Source organism: Dufourea novaeangliae, unplaced genomic scaffold (genome assembly GCF_001272555.1).
Source record: "Dufourea novaeangliae isolate 0120121106 unplaced genomic scaffold, ASM127255v1 scaffold50, whole genome shotgun sequence".
In the NCBI taxonomy this organism is placed as follows: domain Eukaryota; kingdom Metazoa; phylum Arthropoda; class Insecta; order Hymenoptera; family Halictidae; genus Dufourea; species Dufourea novaeangliae.
This window is the reverse complement of record NW_015373927.1, coordinates 390,417-414,103: the sequence shown is the minus strand read 5'-3', so window position 1 is coordinate 414,103 and position 23,687 is coordinate 390,417. Positions and strand designations below refer to the sequence as shown.

At 33.3% G+C, this 23,687-nt stretch overlaps 1 protein-coding gene across 1 annotated transcript; it reads right to left on the bottom strand.

Annotated features, from left to right (window-relative positions):
• Positions 1 to 271: 271 nt before the first annotated feature.
• Positions 272 to 23,687, bottom strand: LOC107195070 (lysosomal alpha-mannosidase). The gene is made up of 18 exons (XM_015584838.1): positions 23,577 to 23,687; positions 19,177 to 19,279; positions 19,010 to 19,091; positions 17,729 to 17,914; positions 16,110 to 16,315; positions 14,950 to 15,086; positions 14,002 to 14,135; positions 12,248 to 12,461; positions 11,602 to 11,803; positions 10,155 to 10,189; positions 7,630 to 7,786; positions 5,395 to 5,591; positions 5,104 to 5,314; positions 4,909 to 5,026; positions 4,311 to 4,587; positions 2,297 to 2,539; positions 1,231 to 1,380; positions 272 to 502 (listed from the first exon to the last, which is right to left on the bottom strand). The coding sequence occupies exons 1-18, from the start codon at positions 23,685 to 23,687 to the stop codon at positions 272 to 274; spliced, it is 2,994 nt and encodes a 997-aa protein (XP_015440324.1).

Here is a 23,687-nt window from a genome sequence, read left to right as displayed (position 1 = left end):
GAATGTTAATACTACATACATGTTTGTATTTTTTAAGCTTTTAAAAGTTTACGTTACATTTATGTTTATTTTCATCTTTTAGTTGTTTTTCTTCCATTTAGATACGGTGTTACAATCATTCCTAGGGGTAGGGACAAAAGTAACAAATGAGTGATTTTAAAGACAGTCTTGTTTCAAAAAACTGATACTGTATTCTAATTGTAAGTTTTAAAGTTTATGTTCTTCAATAATAATTAATGGAACAAAAATATCTTGTAAGAACATTTTGCAACTATGCATGCCTTGGTGATATTTTAATGATAAATGTTCGTATCTCCATTGGCCTCAAAAGTACATTTATGACACCTTCTTCAATTTGTATTTCGTTAATCGTATTCGCTCTCTCTTGAAGTACATCGTTCGTTTCAGGGTGCCATTTCATACGGTTCATGTCTTTTAACCACTGATTACCACCCATTGTAGTTTCCTCGATAGATAAAATCGTGAAGGTTGAAAACATATCCTAATGGAACAAAAGTAACGAAAATAGTACATTAAATACGTAATCACACTATTGTTTAAGACGTATAAGGAGGACAGGTGCCGTTACGTTTAAAGGCCAATACACACTTTCTGTCTAGCCGACGGCAGGCTACTGCAGCACCATAGATAATTTTATTCGACATATTATTGGAGTCATCTTAATAAAAAAAAAAAATTGTATCATTGATCATTATCACCATGACGCCTTAAAGACGCCTATTTTACGGCTATTTCAGGTGTAAGGTGTCTTTAAACCGTCTTTAAGGCGTTATGTGCTATCTGGGTTAGGTAACATTAAATGTTTTGCAAAAATCAATTCAGTTTTTTCGTCTAATTTTCGAGTACTCTGCAAGTCATAATTAAAAAATGGAAAAATATAAAAGAAAAAGTTATTTTATGAATATCTTACTATTGATGGAAAAGAAAATTATATTGAGTATATAAAAAAGAAATGTAAGCAGGTTACAAATAATTAAATATAGAGTGTGACTTTTTACATATTGTACCAAAAAGAGGAGCAAAATCTCATCGTACTATATGTACATATAAACAATTACAGATGGAACGGTGACGGGGAGTGTGAATGCCAGCATTTGAAATACATTGGAGAAAGTTTTGACGGTAGCTAGACGGATAATGTGAACTGGCCTTAATACTTCGATGATTCAATTATACTTTGATATTATTATCTAAAAGGGCCAAACAAACCTGAATGTTAACTTCTACAGGTCTCGATAGGTTCTCCGCTTCACCCACTTCAAAAATGTGTTCCAGCCGCAGCAAGACAGTATCATCCTTCCAAGGCTCCAAACTTAGTATGTGGACATTTGGCGGTAAAGGTTTAGTTAGACCTGATCTCTGAAGAAGGAAAATGAACAATTTTAGTTCACATTTAACTCATAGGCCACACATAAGTCCCAATCCAGTACCTCAAACACAAGTAATCCCTGAATAATTTGAAATTACATTTATTTAATATTATTAACAATTTTTATAGGCATATCTTTCTTATGACAAGTCTCATACGATTAACCAAATCATTACGAATTGATACTATTTTCACATGTAGTAGCGAGGACTTTTGAATATTAAACGTAAACATGTATACGAAAATAAATTAATTTTTTGAGAATTTGTTGCAGACGGGAAATAGTTACAATTTTATGCTATTCGACGTGTGCGTTCGAGGACCCCCCTAACAAAAAATTAATACGTGAACATGTAGATTTAACAATAAAGTACTTTCCACACACATACATACTTTACCGGACAAATGTAATCGTACACCCTTAAAACAGAACATTTTTAAAATTGGTCCAAATGATTTGAGTTCTTTCGTGAAGTTAGGGTCATTAGTTTACTAAATGACGTGTAAAAAAATTGAAAAATGGTTGCAATTAGTCGGAATCGGGAAGAAAATAGTAAAGGTCGTTTTTTACAACTTTTTAATCTGAGGCTATAATGAAAATCTAATAAATAGATACCGAAGGTTTATGTTAGTTATATATACACACACACACACACACACACACACACACACACACACACACACACACACACACACACATATAATATATGTATATAAGTTGTAAAAAACAACCTTTACTATTTTCTTCGCGATTCCGACCAATTGGAACTTTTTCAAATTCTTGTTTACACATCATTTAGTAAACTAATGACCCTAATTTCACGAAAGAACTGAAATCATTTGGACCAATTTTAAAAAAGTTGTTCCGTTTTAAAAGGTGTACGAATTCAATTTATATGTACTTACTTGAGGCGTAGCTACATATTCGTCATTTCCGGACTTTTGCGAGTGCGGTGTTACCGTGATCCACGGCCGAAGCAATGTCTGAAGTGTTAAAGCTTTTTCTTTCATCATAAATTCGTCCAAATTTTTTATACTGCCCCCAAATACGTAATGAGAACCTCTGACCACTAAACCTTCACCATATGCAGACTCATTGAGAGCTTCACCCACACCAAATGCATCGTCCACTAGAAGTCTTCTGTGAAGCTGTAATTAAATTACAAAAGTTCTTAAGTATTAACCAATTTATATGTTTATAAGATAGAAGCACTCGATTTGAACATATCCCAGATAGCACATGACGTTTTGAAGACGGCTTAAAGGCGCCTTAGACCTAAAATTGGCGTCTAAAGGCGTCTTTAAGGCGTGATGTGCTATCTGGGATATTGTGATAATTCAGTACTGATCAAAGGCACTTTCTGGTCAGATCGTGCGGAAAATAGGTGATTTTGTAAAAAAAAAACTGATCATAATGAATTACGTTTTCATTGAAATCATACAACTTTTATTTTATCCGTAATATGTTCCGGTATCATTAACGGTTTCGAAGATATTTGCGGGGATCGTTATTAAATATTGAACATTAAATATTGTTGACATGTATATAGTCACAAATTTGTTCACAGAAAAATGTCATGTTTATTTGATCAAAGTTCGTAACCGTCATAAATTTTATTTTAAAATTGAAAAAGTTTATCATATAGAAAGATCGTTGAAAGTAAATGGAACGACAACTACTCAGAAATCACATTGAAGTGTTTATACTAAATTGTTATTTCGATAGAACGTGAACAGATCTATGAGTTACTGTATACATATATTATACAGGATGTGCCACCTAACTCTGCCGTCCTTAATTATTCTCTTATTTGTCACGTTACAAAAAAATGGTTCGGGAGAGAGTTAGTGTATTGTAGGGGGGAAATTAGGCTATGAGATTCAAGGTCATCTCAAAGTCATATCTTCTGAGATTTCTCTAATGATAACGTTATTTTAAATGGAATGCCCTATTCTTTTGTTTGCCATTACAAAGAGGAGACCAAAACGTATCCAACAATGTATCACACTATGGGGTGACAACACTTTGAACATACACTAAAATAATAAATAATGCAATTATGGCGTTTATTTTGTTTTTGCAATTCATTTTCTGTGAGCTTCCACCTCAACCAGTTACGTGGGAAATTTTCAGCCCAAGGTCATCTCGAGGTCATAGTATGATACATTGTTGGATACGTTTTGATCACCTCTTTGTAATGGCAACCAAAAAAATGTGGCATTCCATTTAAAAAGACGTTACCATAAAAGAAATCTCACAAGATATTACCTTGAGATAACCTACAATCTCATAGACTAATTTCTCTCCTACAATACACTAACTTTCTCCCGAATCATTTTTTTCCACCCTGTCAAATAAGAGAATAATTAAGGGTGGCAGTGTTAGGTGGGACACCCTGTATATTATTAAGGATTTCTCTATAAATATTGGAGTTATACGATGTTGGGTTTATAAGGATTACGCGACAATCTTATAAGTATTAATTCTACTTGAGTTAGGTATAAACAGGTATAAGCAGTTGTAAACCACCTATCTTACAGGTGAAGTCAAGGAGCGTTAACTTTAACCCTTTGCACTCCAGTGGCGCTGTAATTTGTTATTAGTTTATTAACAAGCAGAGTAAATAAACGAATAAAATTTACACTGTTTAGATTTTGTAAATCATTGTTAGGAAAGCAACGCTTATACGTTCCCACCATATCTTGAGATTCTTAGTTGTTTATAACGAACGAGCCTTGAGGTGCAAAGGGTTAATTCCTTTATCTAAAGCTACTTCCCGGGTAAATCGCAATTCTATGCGACAATTGTTGGATCACGCATGAATGAAGGACACGATCTTCTCCTAAACGTTGCTACAGAAATAGTTTTGATCGGTCAAAATTTAATGCGGTTGGAAGTCTATAAAAATCTTAGTTTTACCATTAATTCTATCTCTCCATCCTTCATGCTGGTTCCACCTTGTGCCCTGTCTGTTAACACGCTGAGCTTAAGGTATTCTTCTTCATCTTTCAATGATATTTTAGAAGTAACGGGGTAATAGTTTCCGGATATTCCTTCTTCTAGCCTTAAGTTCCACGTTGGACGGTAATTCCTCATCCGCTTTAACATTTCGCGGCCGTTAGAATCAGTATAAAATTCGCCGTTAGAGGCCAATGTGCTGGAGTATTTGGTGACAATTTCTTTGCCAATCTTATCTCTGAAATTTTTCACATTTTTCTATGAGTATGTTTAAAAATGTTGGAATGGAATAAAAGAGTGTAAAAGTGTAGTAACGTAGTTTTAGAAGAACGATAGCTTTGAGCGACTGTGGGTTTATGAATAGGCGACAGGAAGAGAGAAATAAAAAGTTACGGTTTACTTAATTAACCCTTAAGGACACGGGCGGCGATTTCTTAAAATTTGCCCCCTAAAATACACTAACTTTCTCCCGAACCATTTTTTTGTATCGTGACAAATGAGAGAATAATTAAGGGTGGTATAGTTAGGTGGGACACCCTGTATACATATCCACACGTACTTAACAGGTATGGGTCCAACAAGCCAATCGAATTCAATATATTCTTTTCCGTTATAAATTCGAATTACTTGACTAATCCAATCGTTAATAGTCTGATGTATTTCATGCACAACTGGACCTGTAACGAAAAAATGAATAACACTCGATGTTCTAGTAGCAGTGACGTTTCCTTTAAATCATTCTCTTTGATATTACCTTTATAAATTTTGTAAGACCCGTTCGTCGTAAAATTCTTCAGAACCCCCTTGGGTCTGAAGATGTACGCGCCTGAAGATCTATTTTGAAATACTTCATTGTTTCCCGTCATTCCTTCGTAATAGTGGAATGCCTGAACCATACTCATATTTTGTTGTTTCTTCCATTCCACCACGATTTGACCATCATCGTCAACGAATACATCGTAAAACTGAAAAAAAAAAATAATACCTGGGTATTGTATCGACAATCGTTTTTTTCGAAGATTCACACGAGATTACAGTTTAATACCTCGTTACTAATGGGGGCTGCAGCAGCAGATTGTTCGTCTGTGTCCTTCAATATTCGAACAACTTTATAAGATTTGTAACCCAAAGCTGGTACCGTACAAAAAAATACAAGTTCATGCGTTGCGGCACTTTCTCTTCCCGGTAAATTTTGTACAGCATTAGGAATGGGTACCAGTTGTGACGTAAGATCGGAACCATCTTGAAAATAAATATATGATTCTGTTGACATTTTTTATGTAGTTTTCATTAATGAACCTCTTTAGCTCTGGCACTGTGTTCAGACCACCTATACATTCGAAATAATGACGAGTAACGAGAAACACGCGGGTCAGTAATAATAATTAGACTGCGGATTTTTATGCAAAATCCTATTTTAGAAGGTTGTTCATAAAGGCAAAAGCAAAAGTGCAAATTTCTTTCTTCCTTTAAGTATCTTATTGGACACAAAAGGAAATAGAAAACTCGTTGCATCTGGCGAAAGTTTTGTCCTTCATTGTACTTCACAGAGACCTACACATAGGTTATAAATGCATAAAATCCGCAGTGTAGTAATAATTTCGTTACACGGTTCGCAAACCTGAGAACATTGTTGAAAATACAAGATTAAGATTATGTGAAAAAAGTGTCAAACGTCGTAACAGCGTTAAAGAAGCGAAAACGTAACAATCATAAAAACGTAAAAATCGCTATATCTGACGTAAGTTTTAATCAGAAAAAGAAAAACATAACAAAAAGAGTTACTCGTGAAGGTCTACATTATTTTATTGTAATCACGTCCGCAAAATCGAACACTTCTGTTAACAGTTTCATTATTATGATTCGAGTCCCAAGACCTGTAATGATAACTCTACTCTAACAATAAATTGACATGCTTGTTACTGTATAAGTATACGGGGTGTCACAAAAATGTTGGAGGACCCGGAAGTGGGAGACTCGTGAGGTGATTTGAAACAAGTCTTTCCTTAGCAAAAATATTATCCGAGGTTTTGTTAATGAGATATTAACGAAAAACCCCGATCAATCAGAGCGCGAGTCTGCTGGCCGAGTTCCGGCGGTAACATTTGCTACCAATCGCAGCGCATAGCCACCGCTGCCGCGGGATCCAACATTTTTGTTACACCCTGTATACGCGTTACATATGCTATATTCTTATTTGAAAGTACAGGAAACTGAAAGCTATGCTCTATAAGTAGCGACGGCTGTACTATACAGGGTGGTCCACGCAACTTGTTCACCCCGAATAATTTCTAAAGTATGCGTTGTATGAAAAAGCTTTTTATAGAAAAGTTGTATGGTTTGGAGGGATACATTATGTAATGCATATATATATTTTTTTTTGCAAGTGGAGGCGTTTCGGAGATTTGAAGGTCAACTTAGTTTTTTGTAAATAAAATGCTATATTTTTTATGCCAAAATATCGAAGAACGTTAAATTTTGCGTAAAAAAGTACTGAGCTTTATTAGCTGTAAGCCTAATAATTAACGAATAATTTCATTTTGTTTCTTGTAAATGATCTGTACGTTAATGATAAACTGATTAACCATATCCCATGGAAAACCTACACTCGTCGGCTTTTCGCGTTGCTACGGCCCGAGCTCGTAACACTCTAATTATTGTCAATGGTGAAATAAATTATAAAATGGTAGATTTCTTGTCGAAGTACCACTGTAGTATCTTGCATGTGTAAAATGTATGCAAGCGGAATGATACCCTGTACTCGAATATTCGTAAAAAACAACAACAAAATATCTATTCAATGTACATTAATTTGTTGAATAAATAATAAATAATTGAAATAGGTTGATGTCACATATGTTTGTTGTTTATATTTATACACCGACAAGCAAGCTCGGTTTCCGGTAAGGGAAAAAGTGAGGTAGGCCTCCTACCATTTAGTTTTGGGTGTTACTGAAATTTATGCCAAATTAACATTCGATTTAATACCTATTTCAGTACAGTGGACTCTAACTATATTGCGACTAAGCATATTGCCACGCAAGGCACTTCCCCCTACACGTACTTTCGGCACACAAATTTGCTCTCCCACCACTTTGCGTGCGCCGGCGCACCAGCACAATCCTGCTTTTGCGCAGGCGTTGGGGTCGAGGCTACAACGATAAAACTTAGCATGGAAAGGCTCTCAACCCATTGCCATTTTACTCCCCTACAGCCCCGACCATGGCAATATAGTTAGAGTCCACTGTACTTTAAGATATTCTAGCGATAGCATACATACCTGCAATATCTATAACGGTGTAATTGGCTTCTTGAACGGGAACGCGGATGGGTACGTTGATTTTGTAACTCAAGGGATTGTAGATAGTGAGCATAGAGTCTTGATTCTCGGTATACGCACAAGAACTAATGTTCAACTGCATGCAGGAATACATTTTCTGCGATGACTTCGTAAGGACAGGACATCCATTTACCTTCCACTTTCTGTACAAAAGAAAAAAAAATAATAAAATGAAAATTCTCAGATAAGAATAAATTTTGGGAGAAGAATTATACTATTTCCATATTTCATATTTATAGCTCAAAAATATATTCCTATACTATGGTCGAAGAACATAAAACTGGACTTTTCTTCTCGGTCAAGTGACTTGGTTAAATTCCATTTAAACATTAACGTTCAGTATCTTAGAAACAATTTCGACTAGCAGTGAGTTTGGTTTAAAATAGATTTTTACTTTAAATAGACTTGTGTTTTATTCGAGACCATTGTCTTTGTCGAATCAACGGCAATATTCCGAGTGCTTAAAACATAATAAAAAAGGTGAAGAATTTGAGCTTAATTGAAAATCATGGAGTATTTTAGTGATATCTCTTAAGATGGATTACAATTTCTATAAAATCTAAAAAAACTTTTGTAAGGATTTTTTTACAGCGTTACATCCTGTAATTTCATTTCGTCTTTCCCTTGTACATTTTTTCCGACCACCTTTGAACGCGACGAGCGAACGAGAACCGTCGATTCAGCGACACCTGGAAGTTACGCGCGTAGTTGACTTTCCTCGAGACGTTGACCAGCGGAACGGAAACATCAGCAATTTCCAAAGACCGCCTCGCCGACTCGATGATTCTCTAAGCATCGCAAACAATAGCCTGTTGTTACCCCGTATCTCCCACGCTTTCCAACAAAGGAAGAGGGGGTGTTAAGAACCTTTTAAGAACCTATAAAACGTTTCTTCAAAACCGGGAACTGCTCTCATTGTATTTCACGACAATTTCGGCTTTTTATCTCTTCAGTTTCGGCTCGTGTGTTGCTTCTGCAACGGCAAGTTCGTTCGCTCTTCGACAGTCAGGCTTCGCTCCAATCTCTTACACGCGACAGCGAGCCGAGTGATAACGGTCATTCAGCTGTTCAGTTTCGGGTTTTCGCGACGATATCTCTTCCTTGCGCGACGCGACCTCGCGATTACGTGCGGCCTACAGGTAGCGATGGGTAGTCGAGCCGAGCAGCTCGAGCTGTATCGGAAGCTTTCGATTCACCGGCTCGGCTCGGTTGGTCAAACCGGCCGAAATGACAGTTTCATGAGGTGACAGCCGAAACACGAGGCTCTGGCACGCGAAGCCTCGGCGCGTAGAGTTATCTTATAATAACATCTCGCCTCGCCGAGGCCCGTCGCCAGCGTTTCTTAGGGTGGAACGATGATGTCAACCGGTATCGATACGGCTCCAGCCGAACCGAGCTTCCCCCTCTAAAGCTCGGCTCGGCTCGGGCTGTATCGATTACCCATCACTACCTACAGGTAGTGATGGGATTTGGAACGCTTCGAATCGCTTCGAATCTGTACATAGTGATGGGATTTGGAACGCTTCGAATCTGTACACGGACGAAAACTTCGAATCGCTTCGAATCTGATTCGAAGCTACAAAAGTCTTGAAAGTCTTGAAAGTCTTGACCAGATTCGAAGTCTTGAACGGATTCGAAGTCTTGAGCGGATTCGAGTCTTGAACGGTCTTGGAAATCTTGAGCCAACCGTCCGTGCCTCTTATCTTCTAACCTAAACATTAGGGCATTCGCCCTCTCACACGCATTCTTACATCCTGCAGTCTTTCCATTTACGCCACACGTTTATCAGACAGTTATATTAATAGATTGTCAGATCCATTGCAGTACTGGAAGAATAATATAATAAAATATCCGAATCTTGCCAAACTTGCAAATGCAATTTTATCCTGCCATGCCACATCCGTGCCATGAGAGAGAATTTTTTTAAAGAGACGGCTTCATGCCGTATCGTTTGCCCAGTGACGGAAATTTTTCAGACGCGTACGGGCCAGCCGACATCGGAGAGTAAATTTTTAGTCTTGTAAATATGAGGTTTTAGGGACAGTTCAGGGAAGAAACTTAGTGTCGGTGTGATTTTAGTACCGGCATTATGCCAACAAAGTGATACCGAAATATTTTTTTTATGTAACGAACGTAATTGTATTACCGAATATATCGCCAAACCAGTATTACCGAAACCGATATATCAACGAAAACTGAAATAAATGAATTTTTACTTTCTTTCTCAATAATTAAAAACAATGAACACATTTAAGAATCATGAACTTATAAATTTACATTTTTAATTAAACTACTATTTTCAACAAAACATGATGTAATAGACTAATAGCATACTACATAATAACGTATGTAATAATAAACAAATAATAAGGTATTAATAGACTAAAGTAATAAATTAAGTACTATGCAAATACTGAATAAATTAGTCAAATTTGCTGTATTTACTTAATAACATTTACATATACAGTTTTCCGAAAATCACTACTGTTTGATATTTTCCCTTCAACTATATCCCACGTTATGTTAAGTTTAAATACGATTTTGTTATTCAATAAATAATATATATAAGCAATAACCTTATTTCTTCACAAATTGTGTCTTATTCATTGGGAAATGTTTTCACTTTTTTTACATTTCCTTTCTCACATTCCTCAATTCCCACAAAAAAAAAAATAAATAAATAATTAGAACAATAAATGTATTTATGATAATTCGAAATTTCCAACTATTGTTTAATACCTTATATCAATGATACTGCTTGAATAAAAGTAATCAAAAAGCCTGCACCTGTAACCTGTAACCTGTAAGATATTGAATAATAATATAACCTATAAAAACATCTCAACACTTCCAAGACTTACAAATTACGAAACGCTCAAGATTTCCAAGACCGTTCAAGACTCGAATCTGCTCAAAACTTCGAATCCGTTCAAGACTTCGAGTCTGGTCAAGACTTCGAAGCCGCTCGAGACTTCGAATCGCCTCGGAACGTCGAATCCGTTCAAGACTTTCAAGACTTTTGTAGCTTCGAATCAGATTCGAAGCGATTCGAATTTGTCGCTCGAATTCAAGACAGTTTCGAATCGATTCGAAGCGTTCCAAATCCCATCACTACCTACAGGCGAGTTTTCTAAGACATCGGACTGCGAAGTGCAACGTCCAAGATGGCGACAACGTATCCCGTAATGCCTATGTAGACCCTGTGTAACAGCTTCGAGCGTCAGCGACTCTTCCACCCTTTCAAGGACCCGAAATCCCGAACGAACCGATTGAAAGCGTCAACGAATCTATCGTTCATCTTCATCATCATTGGTACGGTATGATTTATTTGTATCTTTATTTATTTGATTGTTAGAATATATTTTTGTTATTATCTGCGTACTTCACTTAGCACCTTAAAAGAGCCAGGACCCGTAATTATAAAGAAAGTAACGACCGCAACGCGGGACGTAACAACAGAACCATTATTATGCACAGGAAATCTTGTTTTTTGTTTATACCACATTTTCTCTTAAGTGAAGTGAAAAGACATACCACAGTTCACGCGAGTTTTCTTGGCTCCTTAAATCTCAAAATCTCTATCGTTCTTACAAATTATATTTATATTTTAATAGAAACAAATTGTTTTGTAATCACTAGTAATAACTGAGAATGTCTAAGACTAATTCCATGCATATACATATAAAAGTATATCAACATTTGTCTAATATTTCTCTTAACAAAAAAGAGCTTTGATAAAGATATTGGTATTCGGGCTGTATTCGGGCAACAAGCAATATCTACTAAAATATTATTGTTTGTTATTTTCGTGAATATACATATAGCGTTACATGCTCAAAATTGTAACATATTGAAAATTATTTATGCACATATGTATGTTTAATTGAATATATTACTGAAGAAAATATTTACAGTACCTTATTGCTGTAGAAACAATATCTGCTCCTTGCTCCATACTCTTGTATAATAAGCGGGCATAATCGTTAGCAACCAGTTGCTTTTCGGTCCCAGTTATTGCGTCATGATGTTGCATTACACCCATTGCCTCGCGGAAATGTTGTAATTGTTCATCGTATCCTTTCAAGCCAGTCAATACGGACAACTGTTTACTAATCTGAAAATGGAAAAAAAATATTGTCCCATTAATCTTTCATTATAAAACTAATTGCACAATTTGAAATATTCTTTGAGATAGAACTTTGTTTAGATTTTTTTATTTACTTCTTAATCACCTTTCAACTCCATGTGTCTATACGAAATTATAAACTAAATATTTTCTCTTAGAATCAAAATTAAACAGAGTGTGATGAAATCTTCGATAAATGCGAGAAAAATAAAATTCCACATTTTTTTTCATAAGAACTTATTTTTCGATTAAATTAAATTTTTGAGTACGCGCACTTCTATATAGAACTGACCAATGTGTCTATTTATTAGTAATTATGTTTACTTATACTAAACACAGACACAAATACTTACAATATTATTTTCATTTCACAGATATTGCTATGTTTCGCTTATCCATTTATGTCTAATTGCAAATACAGTGTTTTTTTACCTGCAAAAGATTATTTCCCATTCGTTCGAAGAATTTTATTGTTGGTCTGGAAGAGAAGTAGCCAGTCCAATAGGAGTGACCATCACTCGCGTATGGGAAGAAGTCATCACTCTTCGTTGACCATTGTAGATTCGAATCGTGTACCGCTTTCATGTAGCACGAAGGTGTCGAGTAAAATATATTCACATTAGAATCCTTTCGTTCCCGTATGTATCTATGATAATATAAAATAAAGAAGTATGCTTGAGTCATAGACCTAATGACTAACGTAGAGTGCTAAACGATAGTAATAATATGAAGTTAATTTTTTCATCAGTTTCATGTACAGTGAATCCTTGTTGAGTGTTCGAAGGCTCCTGGGCACTGAGTCTTTCAGAAGTGTTAAGAAATTTTCCTTTAAAGCTATTAGCTATAGATTCTTGACAATTTTATTTAATGGCGTTTTTAGTACGTCTGAAGGGGAAGTCCCTCGCGTGGCAATATGTTTAGTGCCAATATAGTTAGAATCCACTGTGATATTACAGAAAGGCTACACAAAACACATCCAACTGATCTAACAATTTACCTAATGTTTGTAAAAAACAAATTGTAAATTATCCGGGGAATTAATAAAAAAAAGAATAAACAAATAAGAAATTACCATACAAATTATTTCAAATAACCAGTTGCTGCATTGTTACCATTAATCGAGTGAAAAATTCTTATTTTATATTATTAATGAACTTGTCAAATATAGATTTGGTAGAGTATGTACGATGAGATAAAATTCTATTAATATAATAAGAAATAAATTAAGATAATCAACTGCGACTGATAAATTAAATATGATCTGCATTGTTAGTTTGGCCAGTCAAACGTTATAATTTAATGTTACAGTGCTTCTCTATCCATGAAAAGATATCAAATAAGAAGCACGAACTTTTAGGCGATCGTTAGAGCTGTTTGTTTGACTCTCTTTTTTTGTTACGGATATAGTTGGGTAAAAGTCGTGCATATAGTTATTTTTTTTAAAGCAGTAGAAAGTGCCATCATTATACGTATTCCCAGGCGATCACTTCCATTCACTTGGCGTAAATAAAATTTTACAAATTACAAAAAATTGTACAAGAAAAGTAAATAGAATCATAAGACAGCAGAAATAAATTTTTTGTGGTTTTCGATCTTCTGATCGGTCCGTTTATATTTAAAAGTGAGTGTTAATAATATTTAACTATATCTGCAAATTCCAACTGACTATCAATGATATGGATAATAGACATCCATGACTCTAATAAATACATATTGTATAACATCCTATATATTCTTCACTTTTATTTTTGACAATCGTTCTTAAATGTAAGTACTTTCATTATTATTATTTTATTTTCATTCATCGACCTTTAACCTTGTGCAGTTTAAATTACTTATGATGCATTCCCATATTTTTCTCACCAAATTCTATGTTTAAAGTACCACAAGCTTTCGCGCTCTTTATTTATAACATTTCTCTTAGTATGTACATTCTAGTATGACTAATATATGGAGTGTTAATAAAGTAATAATATGCATTCTATTTAAAAGTATAATTGATTAAAACAAATTACACGTTGCACTTTTACTATTAAAATGTCAGCATCAGTTTGAATTTGAAAGAAGATGATGATACTCTGAATCTTATATTCTTATGGCTGAACTAACGACGAATTAAAACAAAAATTAAAAAAGGACGAATAAAAGTTCCGTGTCCGTAGAATTTTGAAACATTTGTGCTTTACCTGATCAATCTGTCCAAGTTAGTGAACCACATTTCAGCATGTTGATAATTAAAATCCTCACCCATTGTGAGTATAATGTTATTAGTCTTGTAGGCTGAGGCTTGGCGTTGTGCAAAGGACAAAAACTGTTCGACCTGTCGGTACCCATTATATTTTACTTACCAATAGAATTAAGTATATATTATAATTTTTAGACCTTTTCCTTCCTTTGTTTCCGCAACTTGATGTGAACCGTACGACAGTGATTACTTAACGAAATTAATCTACGTTTAGTGAATTTAGTACCTTATTAATTTGTCCATATTAACGAAGTACATTTCCGCCTGCTGATAAGTGAAATCTCCTCCCATTGTTAATATGACGTTATTTGTGCGGTATGCTTCGCCTTGTTGAACTGCGTATTGTAAAAACTTATTAACCTGTTCCATAAGAGGTACAGTTATCAGTCAATAATAACTCATATTTGTAATTACGAAAAGACACGTGCAAATGCCAAGACAATATAGAAATATAAACAGAATATTAATTTCAAATAAATTAAAAAAAATTTGAAAATATTTGCATCAGTTTTGTGAATTGAACTTTTAATTATAGTTAAGACACTGGCATTGCGTTCAACAATACATACAGGCGGCAAAAAGGAAGGAAATGTACGGTCAATGAATACTCCTGTTGCATTTGAATCAGTTTTTGCAAATTATAATTTCTTTCATTTATAAATTTAAATACCATAAATAAATAAATTAAGTTATTTAGTCCTTTAAAAATCAATAAATGTAATAACACTATATTTCAAACATTAACTACTTTAAAAATTTTCAAAAATCCTTCGAGATACATTTCTATATCACTAAAGACTATAACGTATCCAAGTGTCAACAAAATCCGAAATGTTACTCCAAAAAGTGTCCGATTTCGCCTGGAATGATTGTATAATGTGCTACGTACCCTTTCCTCAACGTTATAATCCGGGCTAGCAGGGTCATCAACTATGGGTTGATCGTTGCACAGAACGTCAAAACAGAAACCAGGCGGTGGTGAATAAGTATTGTATAGTGCAACCGTGAACAAGTCTCCGCGAGATCCTATAACAAAATTCGGAAGACAAATGTATGTGTGTGCGATATCCAAAAGTTTTTAATATTTTTAATGTTCAGGTCCTCTTGGCCCGACATCATACAGTTATTACTGTTGAGGTTTTCGTGTATAAGCCGTGTCCCCTTGATGAAGCTATCTACATAGTTGCAATGGTTGCGAAATGTTGAGAAAAAATTCCACCTGGGCACGCCTTATACACGAAAGCCTCAATAGTAATAACTGTATTTTTAACGCTAACATAAATAGTATTTTTTATTTTTTTAAAGCATCGTCTTACGATGATTTTTAATTATGGATAATGTACATACAATTTCTTCATCAAAAGCTATACATATATCTCATCGACTGGTGAAAGTTTTCTTACAGAGGAAGTTAACCAGATGCTAAATTGTTTTGAAAGAATGATTGGAAATTATAGGACTCGGCGTCGTTTATTGAGAAAATTCAATATCGACCAGAAAAGTAACCGCAATGTCCGCCACAAACAGCCTTGAAAATGGATCTAACTACATAATTTCCTTATTATATCTTTTTTTTTTATATTGAATAAAATAATTGGAAAATAAATAATTAACCATGGAATTCAAGTCCATTTTTCAAACACTTCCAATTCTCTGCAAATTCATGCCAGTTTGAACGAAAAAAATGTTTCCCTCTGTGGATCTTTCCTTGTTAAATTGGACTGTTTCAATAGCTCAAGTCTATCTAATTTCTGCACTTCTATACACAGGATGAGTCACCTAACGTTTGCACCTCAAATATCTTTGTTGTTTTTAAAGATCAATGTCAAATGTCTCAAGCACAAAGTTAAATGGTTCAATAGGGCTCACACGATGCCAAATAAAATGTTATTTTTATGTCAATTTTTTTTAAAGATACCTAGATCACCTTCATTTTTTTAAATAAACCCACCCTTTTTCCGTGACCTTGAATGATCTTGAATAATTATAGTCGCTGAATTCTTAATGAAAGGGACTGTCATTGTAGGTGTTTAAAAAAGGGTGATTTACCCAAACTTGGACTGCCTTTCCAGATGAACTCCATTGTTTTATCTCTAAGCCTTTTTTTCTTGTCCTGGTAATCAAGACGACCAAGAAACATGCCGTCAAATCCCAGTTGAGCGAAGATTGAAGCTTGTTCTCTAGAATGACCGAAGGGATCTATTTGCCATCCTATCTTTGGTCTTGCACAACTTCCGAATGTATCATTAAGTCGTCTGTAAACATTTACATAGGAAATATATTATACACGAAATAATTAGCGTTCAAATAAAATTCTTGAAAAAAACGATCAAGGCACATTTCAATTTTCAAAGTTAACAAAATTCTTTTCAATTTTTTCCAGACTTTTTAAAATTTTGTTTACGAAAACCATTTGTCGCACGAAAAAAGTAGTAGAGCCTAAAAGATGCTCCTTGTCTAGATCTACAACTTTTGTCTGACTTGTTTTCTGTTATAATCAATGACTTGTAGGATAATCGAGTAAAATCAACTTTGTGTGCGTTTAAATAATTATTTAAATGTTTAAGGGCCTAGGAGCCCTTTTCCCCTTATCCGATCAAGCTTACATTTCTCACGAATTATTTCTTTATTAATTGGAACTCAGAAGTTCAGTAGTTGAAAATAAGATTTATCCTAATACATATGTATAGTACTATTCAGTTATAATACATACTATAGTTAACCTTTTTATGTATGTATAAATGTTCCATGTGGAATAGACGAAAAATTATAATTTGTTGTGGTAAGATATCTGTAATTATAATTCATTCGTATAATTTCACGTGTCTGGTTTGTCAAAAACTATTATGCGATAAGCTATATTTACTGACATTATTCTTAATTTTATCGTTTTATATAGTGTAAATCTGTAAAAAAATTTGTCAATGATTTCAACATGTATTTTCTGACTATGTAATTGCACTCATTTTTATTACCACATTAACGTCCCCCTTGGTCATTATTGTGTACTATACGTTTGAAATAAAAACAAAAAATGCTACAATACATCATCCCTTAATATGTACGTTATATAAACTTTGGTAAGCATATGTTACTGTTAGTCTATTTGTGTCGATAGAAATAAGCTCAATATAACTATTTTAATATAAAAATTTCTTAGAGTAAAAATGTGTAACAAAGTATATTACGATAAATAACCATTTTATAAAAGTATAATTTCATTCCTTTATAACTATTGTGACCCATTACAATTTAATAAAATTCTGAAAAATGTTAAGTAGAGTTTCAACAGCGAATAAAATGAAATAAAATTTCAGTGTTCATTTATTATTCATTAGAGTGTCCCAGAAAATATTCCACAACTTAGGGCTCTAGTTTCCTGTTGATTTTCTTTGTATACAGGGTGAGTCATCTAACGTTTGCACCTCAAATATCTTTGTTGTTTTTAAAGATACGTCAAATGTCTTAAGGACAAAGTTGAATGATTCAATGGGGCTCACACGATGCCAAACAAATTTTTGGTTTTATATAATTTTTTTAGATATATTAAGTTCACTTTCATTTTTTTAAATGGAACCACTTTTTTATGTAACTTTGAATGATCTTGAATAATTAATTTACATTACTTGGAATATTCGCTAATTTGTATTTAAATTTTAGTTCCATACCTGAAGCCCCATGTGAACTGATCGACGATGGAATGGTAATGAGTGACTGCCTCATCGTTCATGCTCCATCCTCCACTAATAATTTCTAATCTTCCTTCATTTATTAGATTTCTGACATCTTCTCTGACTTTTTCATCTTGACGCAACCACCACTTCCATAAGAAAGCTGTCTCTACATACATGAACCTAACGTAATGAATTTTTTTTAGGTAAACAAATGATCTTTTAGTATACTTATGTGTTTTAACTCTTTGAGGCACACGATTTCAAAGAAAATAAAAATTCTAGTTGCACAGAATTTTTTTTAATATAAAAGAAATTATATAAAAATAAAATATTAAACTGTATGACTATGAGTAACTTCAACTTTTCGAGGTGGGTTAAAATATATCCCACCATGCATAAAAAGTTAAGCAAAAGGTGGGGTAGTTTTTAACCCACCTAACCCTAAAGAGATAAGTAGACTGCGGGTTTTTATGGAAAATGTCTCTTAAGTGCCTTATTTCCAGATAGCACATGACGCTTTGAAGACGGCTTAGACGACTTAGACCTAAAATAGACGTCTTTAAGGTATCATGTGCTATCCGGGTGGGTTCTAAATGAAATAGAGAACTCGTTAGATCCACTGAAAGTTCTGTCTTTTATTGTATTTTACAGAGCCTTATAGGCTATAAATGCATCAAATCCGCAGTCTAGTTATAAGTAACCGCCTGTAATAAAAGTTTACTGAAGAATTTCTTTTTCTGATTTCATATTTCTCAACAATTCTCTATTTTTTCGAAAATTGCTGATGTGCGTATTCTCTTATTACAGTATCTTAATGCAAAATGGGAAAACATAGATAAAGAATATTTAAAAGAAATTAATAAACAGGCTACCCAAAATTTCTTTGGAAGTTATTAAGAATAAAGATGAGTATTTTGACGAGACAAAAATTTGATAAAAATGAATTTTGTTTTTATATCCACCTTTATAGTATGGCAGATAGGGGTCGAAACCAACAATTTCACTTTAAACTACGATTACGCAAAAAGTATTACAGACTTTCTCTATAAGAGATTTTGAATTATTTACAATGTTACTTTCACCCCAAGCGTTTTGACTCCTGAACTTTTTAAATTCCTGAAATTTTGAACGGTAGTATACGTACTATAAGATAAGGATGAGGTAATCCGCCGTATAATATGGTAAACGTTATTATTATTTAATGTAAAAATAGGTATATTAGAGTAAAAAGTCACTATTTAGATGATTTAAAGTTATTAAAAGATTCATAATTACTTTCTTTCAGGATCAGCTAGCAATGCTTGAATCACACTGTCTAGAATATATTGCACGCCAGCTTTTTGTATAAGTGAATAACCTTGAAAGGGGTGAAACAAAAGGATAATATTCAACGATCCTTGTAATAAATAGAACATTTCGACGATAACATTTCATATACTTACTTCCGAAGTAGTACTGGTCCACCGTTTTCAGCCAGCCAACATCGTCATGAGTGTGAGCAACTAGATGAATATTTAATTGCTTGGGATCCGTCTTTGTACATGCCTGCAATACATATGTAGACTAATTATTGTAAGTACATGTTGAACCATTCACTTAAATATGGTGACAAATTCATATAAGAGAAGGCGGGGTTATTATTCATGGAAAAGTAAGGTGAAAGTGATATATTCATTTTTTGTACATAGATCTCTGCTTCCAAGAAAGTTGAAATGTAAAATTCATCTGATATGCATGCATTCCTATACAGTATACAATATAGAAATGACAAGCTATTAACAGACACATTACCCAAGTCCTGTTTACTAGCACAAACTTCTACATTTCTTTTTCTTGAAATATTTAAAAACATTTTATTCTAAAATTTGGATCTGTGTGTCTCGTGTCTAGATATATGTACTTTAATTTTAATGCAAGATTAGATTAAAAATTGTTTCTTTATTTTATACATTTGAAGGTTTGAATATTGTACGGAAAGTGTAAAACAGATTACTGTCTCGAATCGAATGAGAGGTGAAGCAGTGTTTATCGTTTAGAAGTAGAAATTGTGGTGATTAATTTCATTGGAAGAAAAACAAAGTCAATTTTATGCAAGAGTCTATCATTGCCTAAGCATTGTTAATAGGGTAATTAGATGTTGGCAAATAGGGTAATTTAGAACGTGTACAAAACTTTCTGACAGATTATTTGAAAGGTCATTCTAAGTAAGCGAAAAGAGATATACAAATATAGATTCGATTGGTTTGGAATCGAGAACTATCGTTTTAATACATTTTGTGTTGCAGCTGCCATCTACAAACCTTAAATGTTTTTATGTATTTCAATTTAAAATTACACTTTAAGAAATTACTATAACTGAAACAAAACTCAATACTTTTGTATAAAAATTAAAATAAACATGTCAAGAAAGATTACCTGAAATATTAATATAGTTTAAATAATTTTACTAATAACGTTTATTGTATCATAATATATGTATCGAGATAAAAGACACCAATGTTTTCAAACATCTGTATTTTACATTTTCTTACAAAAACTTAAAGATCGTTCAAGTTAAATTATTCGTATTATTCATGTAAATTATTAATATTCACAAAAACATTATATCGATATTTAATAAAATTATACAAAGAGATGTATTTCACGTAACAACGTTATTTTCACGTAACCGAGGATTAAGTGATGACCATGATCACCAATTCGATCGAAAAAATTATCATTCACTTGTATACATATAGCTATCTTTTTCAACGATTAATTAGATCTTGGATAAAAGAAATTACCCCGATGCGCTTATTATAATTGCCCTACTTTCTGAATTACTGATCGTGCGAAAGAGATAGGTAAACTCCAGATTAGATGAAAATTTGTTGGAGACAAGATATGTATGTCAATATGTTATCGACAAGGCGCTTTCACTATAAACAATGACTTGTTGTTACCGGGGGCATTTGCAGAAAATAGGAGAAAAGATTAATCATCTTCTTCAAATTGTCGTCTCATTTAAATTAATTCAGATATTGATATCAACATGTAAAGATATATGAAAGATGCTTTTATAGTTTATTACAGATTATTATTGAACATTATTCAAATTATACTACAAATATATTTACACATTATGTTTCAAAATTAAGCATAGAAAATGTTTAATAATTCACTGTTACGTAACATATATTTGGGGAAACAGTCAATACGTGAAAGAACTTTTCACTCATTACATATCTATACATATTGTATATTGTATCCTCTTTTATTTTATAAAAAGTGTAAACTTGACATTCTCTTCTGTTTAACAAAAAATTGTTTCAATGTTTACACATCACACATAATGTTACACATTATCAAACAGAACGCCAAATGACGTGCCCTGTTGTTAAAGTGTTAATACTGTGATCGGTAGAAAAGTTGATATACCCATTTGTACAAAAAGATCATATTCTTCTTTCAGTTTTCTTGAATAACTTTTTATTTCTCGTTCAGAAGATACAATGTTTAGTTCACCAGGCTCGGATTAAGATTTTTTCTGGCCCAGAGCTATTAGATTTTCGGGGGTGGAGGGAGGGGGGGAGAGGGGTGGATTTTATGTAATACAGCACAATAAAATACATAAATCATAAAAAATTGAAATTCATTTTCAATAAAAGTAAATAACATTTAATCATAACGAAATGGTAGGTTCAGAACACCCCCCCCCCCCTGGAACATGGGGCCCGGGGCTATGATTTTTAAAGTGTTATAACTATTTACGTATTGAGAGTAGGATCTACATTCATTTATAATTTATTTCATCGCCAAAATGATTTCCTGGATGACCTACAAAAGTGTCTTGCATTCGTTTTGAATAAACGAAATTATAGTGTATGTTCGAATTTGCGTAAACAAATCAAAATGCAATAACAAGTTTTTAGGTCCATGTTTATACAACATTTTTTCTAAATCTACTCGTGAAATGTATGAAGAAAATTTAATCCTTTAATTTATGATACACTTGTACATACAAAACTTCATGGAATTTTATTCAGTCATTTTTAGTTTCGTAGCCTCTAATCATGATCAAGTTAATTGAAACTTGAAACGACGAGACAAATTGACTTTCATTATTATTTAAATAGACTTGTTTCAGGCGCAATCTTATGAAAACATGTTAATATTAAGTTAGTCATTGACATTTAGTTTTTGATTAATACTTATAATGTGAAAACATTTAAACAAACTCTTACTGTGCATTTTTAGACTGTTCGATTATTCTATGTACAATATATGTTTTTGGAAATAATTTAAAGTCTTGGCAGTTGTTTGTATTAATTGTATACATTCGCTCTACAATGTCAAAACTTAAGAAAATAAACATGTCTGATTCAGTTATGTGTTGTATGAAGTTGATTTTATTTGTTGAATATTTTATTACGTGGTTGAAGTGCAGAAAAAATTGTAAGTAACCTTATTGTACAACAAGTTTACGGTGTCGAAACATTCACAAACATTACAAAAGTAAAAGAAAAATTTATTTTATCAGTGAAGAAATCTCTTAATTTCAAAAATTATATAAAATCCATTACACTTAGTGAAAGTTTCTGTTTCATTCCATTCTACACGTCACGAATACATAAAATGTGCAGTCTAGTAATCACTAAACCCAAAATTATTACTAACTGTCATGTCGTACTACTTTAAAAATTTGTCTATGTTCAAACTCCAATTACTTTGCTTTTCAACAGAAGAAAAATTGAAATTTTTATCCTCAGTTCCCGAAACCTGTTGAAAAACCTTATAATCTTCAATAAACATTTTTGACAGATCTCTATGAGTTGAATACGAATCTGCAAATCGTTTTTTCCCAGCACGGCTAGATTTTGAAAAAATTAATTTTTTCTTTAGAAACTGAAAATTTTCAAATTTCAAAGTGCGTTGTGCTTTTACAGTAATAATTATATTTAGTTGCTTTTGACATGAAACAATTCTCCGGACTCTCCAAAACAAAATGATGTAAATTGTTATTATATTATAGACATCTAAATATGTTCAAATAATATTCAAAATCAAAAGGACACCGAAAGCGCAGCCATTTTTACTGATATTCTTCAATTTATTTCAAAAACTACTTCACTCTGGGGTTCTCAAGGCATCCAAAATCCACAACCCATTGATAACAATAGCGTCCGTAGTCTTATTATACCTGTAGTCGCTGGCTGAACTATTTCGTCTCTGTATTGAAAACAAAACAGATTTTGAAACGTCCGTTGACACTTTCGCAGCAGAAAGATCTGCTCTATTGCATGCTGCAGTTAGATTTTCTCCCAAATTCTTAGTTTTTCAAATAAACTGAAGAATATCAGCAAAAATTGGTGCGTGCTTGGTGTCCTTCTCACTTTCATCATTATTTAAACATATTTAGATGTCTATAATGTAATAACAATTTACATAATTTTGTTCAGGAGAGTTCAGAGTATTATTTTGTGTCAAAAGTCAACACACATACAAATTTGAAACTTTGCAATGTTTTAAAAATTTATCTTTTTTTTTGAAACTGAAATTTAGATCAGAAAGATCTATTAGAAATGCCTATTGAAGGTTAGAAGGTCGAAAAAAGTTAAAATTTGTTGAACAGTGTAGACTACGAATTTTATGCATTTATGGGGCTCTGTGGAATACAGTGAAAGGGAAAACTTTCGTCAGATGCAACGAATTTTCTATTTTATTCCGATCCCCAGAAGATAATACGCAAGACAAAAAATATAATCCTAGATTTGCTCTTGTCCTTATGGATTACTATAGGAAGTTACGTTTGTTAAGAAAAATCGCAGTCTAGTAATCAAAGTTATTAAGTTTATTAACATACCTCGTAGCCGCATGTTTTGCTGCTCGTTTTTTTCGGTATGCTCGCAGCGTCTCCATCGGAGAAGAGCAGTGGGAGGAGAAGAAATGGAAGAAGGAATGCGGACCACAACAT

What these genes read in the sequence shown, in the direction of transcription:
- LOC107195070 (XM_015584838.1), bottom strand. Translation starts at nt 23,687, where the DNA reads ATGTTGTGGTCCGCATTCCTTCTTCCATTTCTTCTCCTCCCACTGCTC. An exon ending in TGGGAAATAATCTTTTGCAG is followed by an intron (nt 11,804 to 12,247) that starts GTAAAAAAACAC and finishes TTCCATTTTCAG; the next exon opens with ATTAGTAAACAGTTGTCCGT. An exon ending in AATATGTAGCTACGCCTCAA is followed by an intron (nt 1,381 to 2,296) that starts GTAAGTACATAT and finishes TTCCTTCTTCAG; the next exon opens with AGATCAGGTCTAACTAAACC.